At 72.0% G+C, this 396-nt stretch overlaps 1 protein-coding gene across 1 annotated transcript in view; it reads left to right on the top strand.

Moving 5' to 3' along the window:
- The window catches only part of KDM6B (lysine (K)-specific demethylase 6B), a 41213-nt gene that overhangs the window by 8604 nt on the left and 32213 nt on the right, over positions 1 to 396 (top strand). Inside the window, exon 9 of the mRNA XM_015422402.1 lies at positions 74 to 311. Coding sequence (XP_015277888.1) covers positions 74 to 311 — 238 coding nt within the window. The remainder of the gene's footprint in view (positions 1 to 73; positions 312 to 396) is intronic.

Genomic DNA, 396 nt, shown 5'->3' with positions numbered 1-396 from the left:
CCTCCCCAGCCCCCCGCCCTTGGCAAGACCAAAGCCACCGGCCCCGCCCTCCGCCTCCTTTGATTACCCCAAGCCCCCCGGGCAGGATCCGCCGGAGCTGCCCTGTCTGTACCGCTTTGGCAAGCGAGACGGGGAGGAGCGGCCCCCGGCCGTGACGGCAGCAGGGGGGGGCGGCAAGTTCCCCCACCACAGCACGGCCTCTCTGCTCAAGTCGCTGGCCAACGTGTTGGAGGGGCAGAAACACTCCTATCGGCCCAAACCACTGGCCCCCCCTGGTGCTAAGATGGCCCCTCCGGCCGGTGCCAGCCCAGGCGCTGGTCCTCCGTTCTCTACCTCAAGCCAAGCCTGGTCTGGAGGGGCGGCGGGGGGGGGGGGGGCCACCCCTCCCCCCCCCCC

This window comes from Gekko japonicus, unplaced genomic scaffold (assembly GCF_001447785.1).
Source record: "Gekko japonicus isolate JY-2015 unplaced genomic scaffold, Gekko_japonicus_V1.1 scaffold1082, whole genome shotgun sequence".
In the NCBI taxonomy this organism is placed as follows: domain Eukaryota; kingdom Metazoa; phylum Chordata; class Lepidosauria; order Squamata; family Gekkonidae; genus Gekko; species Gekko japonicus.
This window is presented reverse-complemented; position numbering and strand designations above follow the sequence as displayed.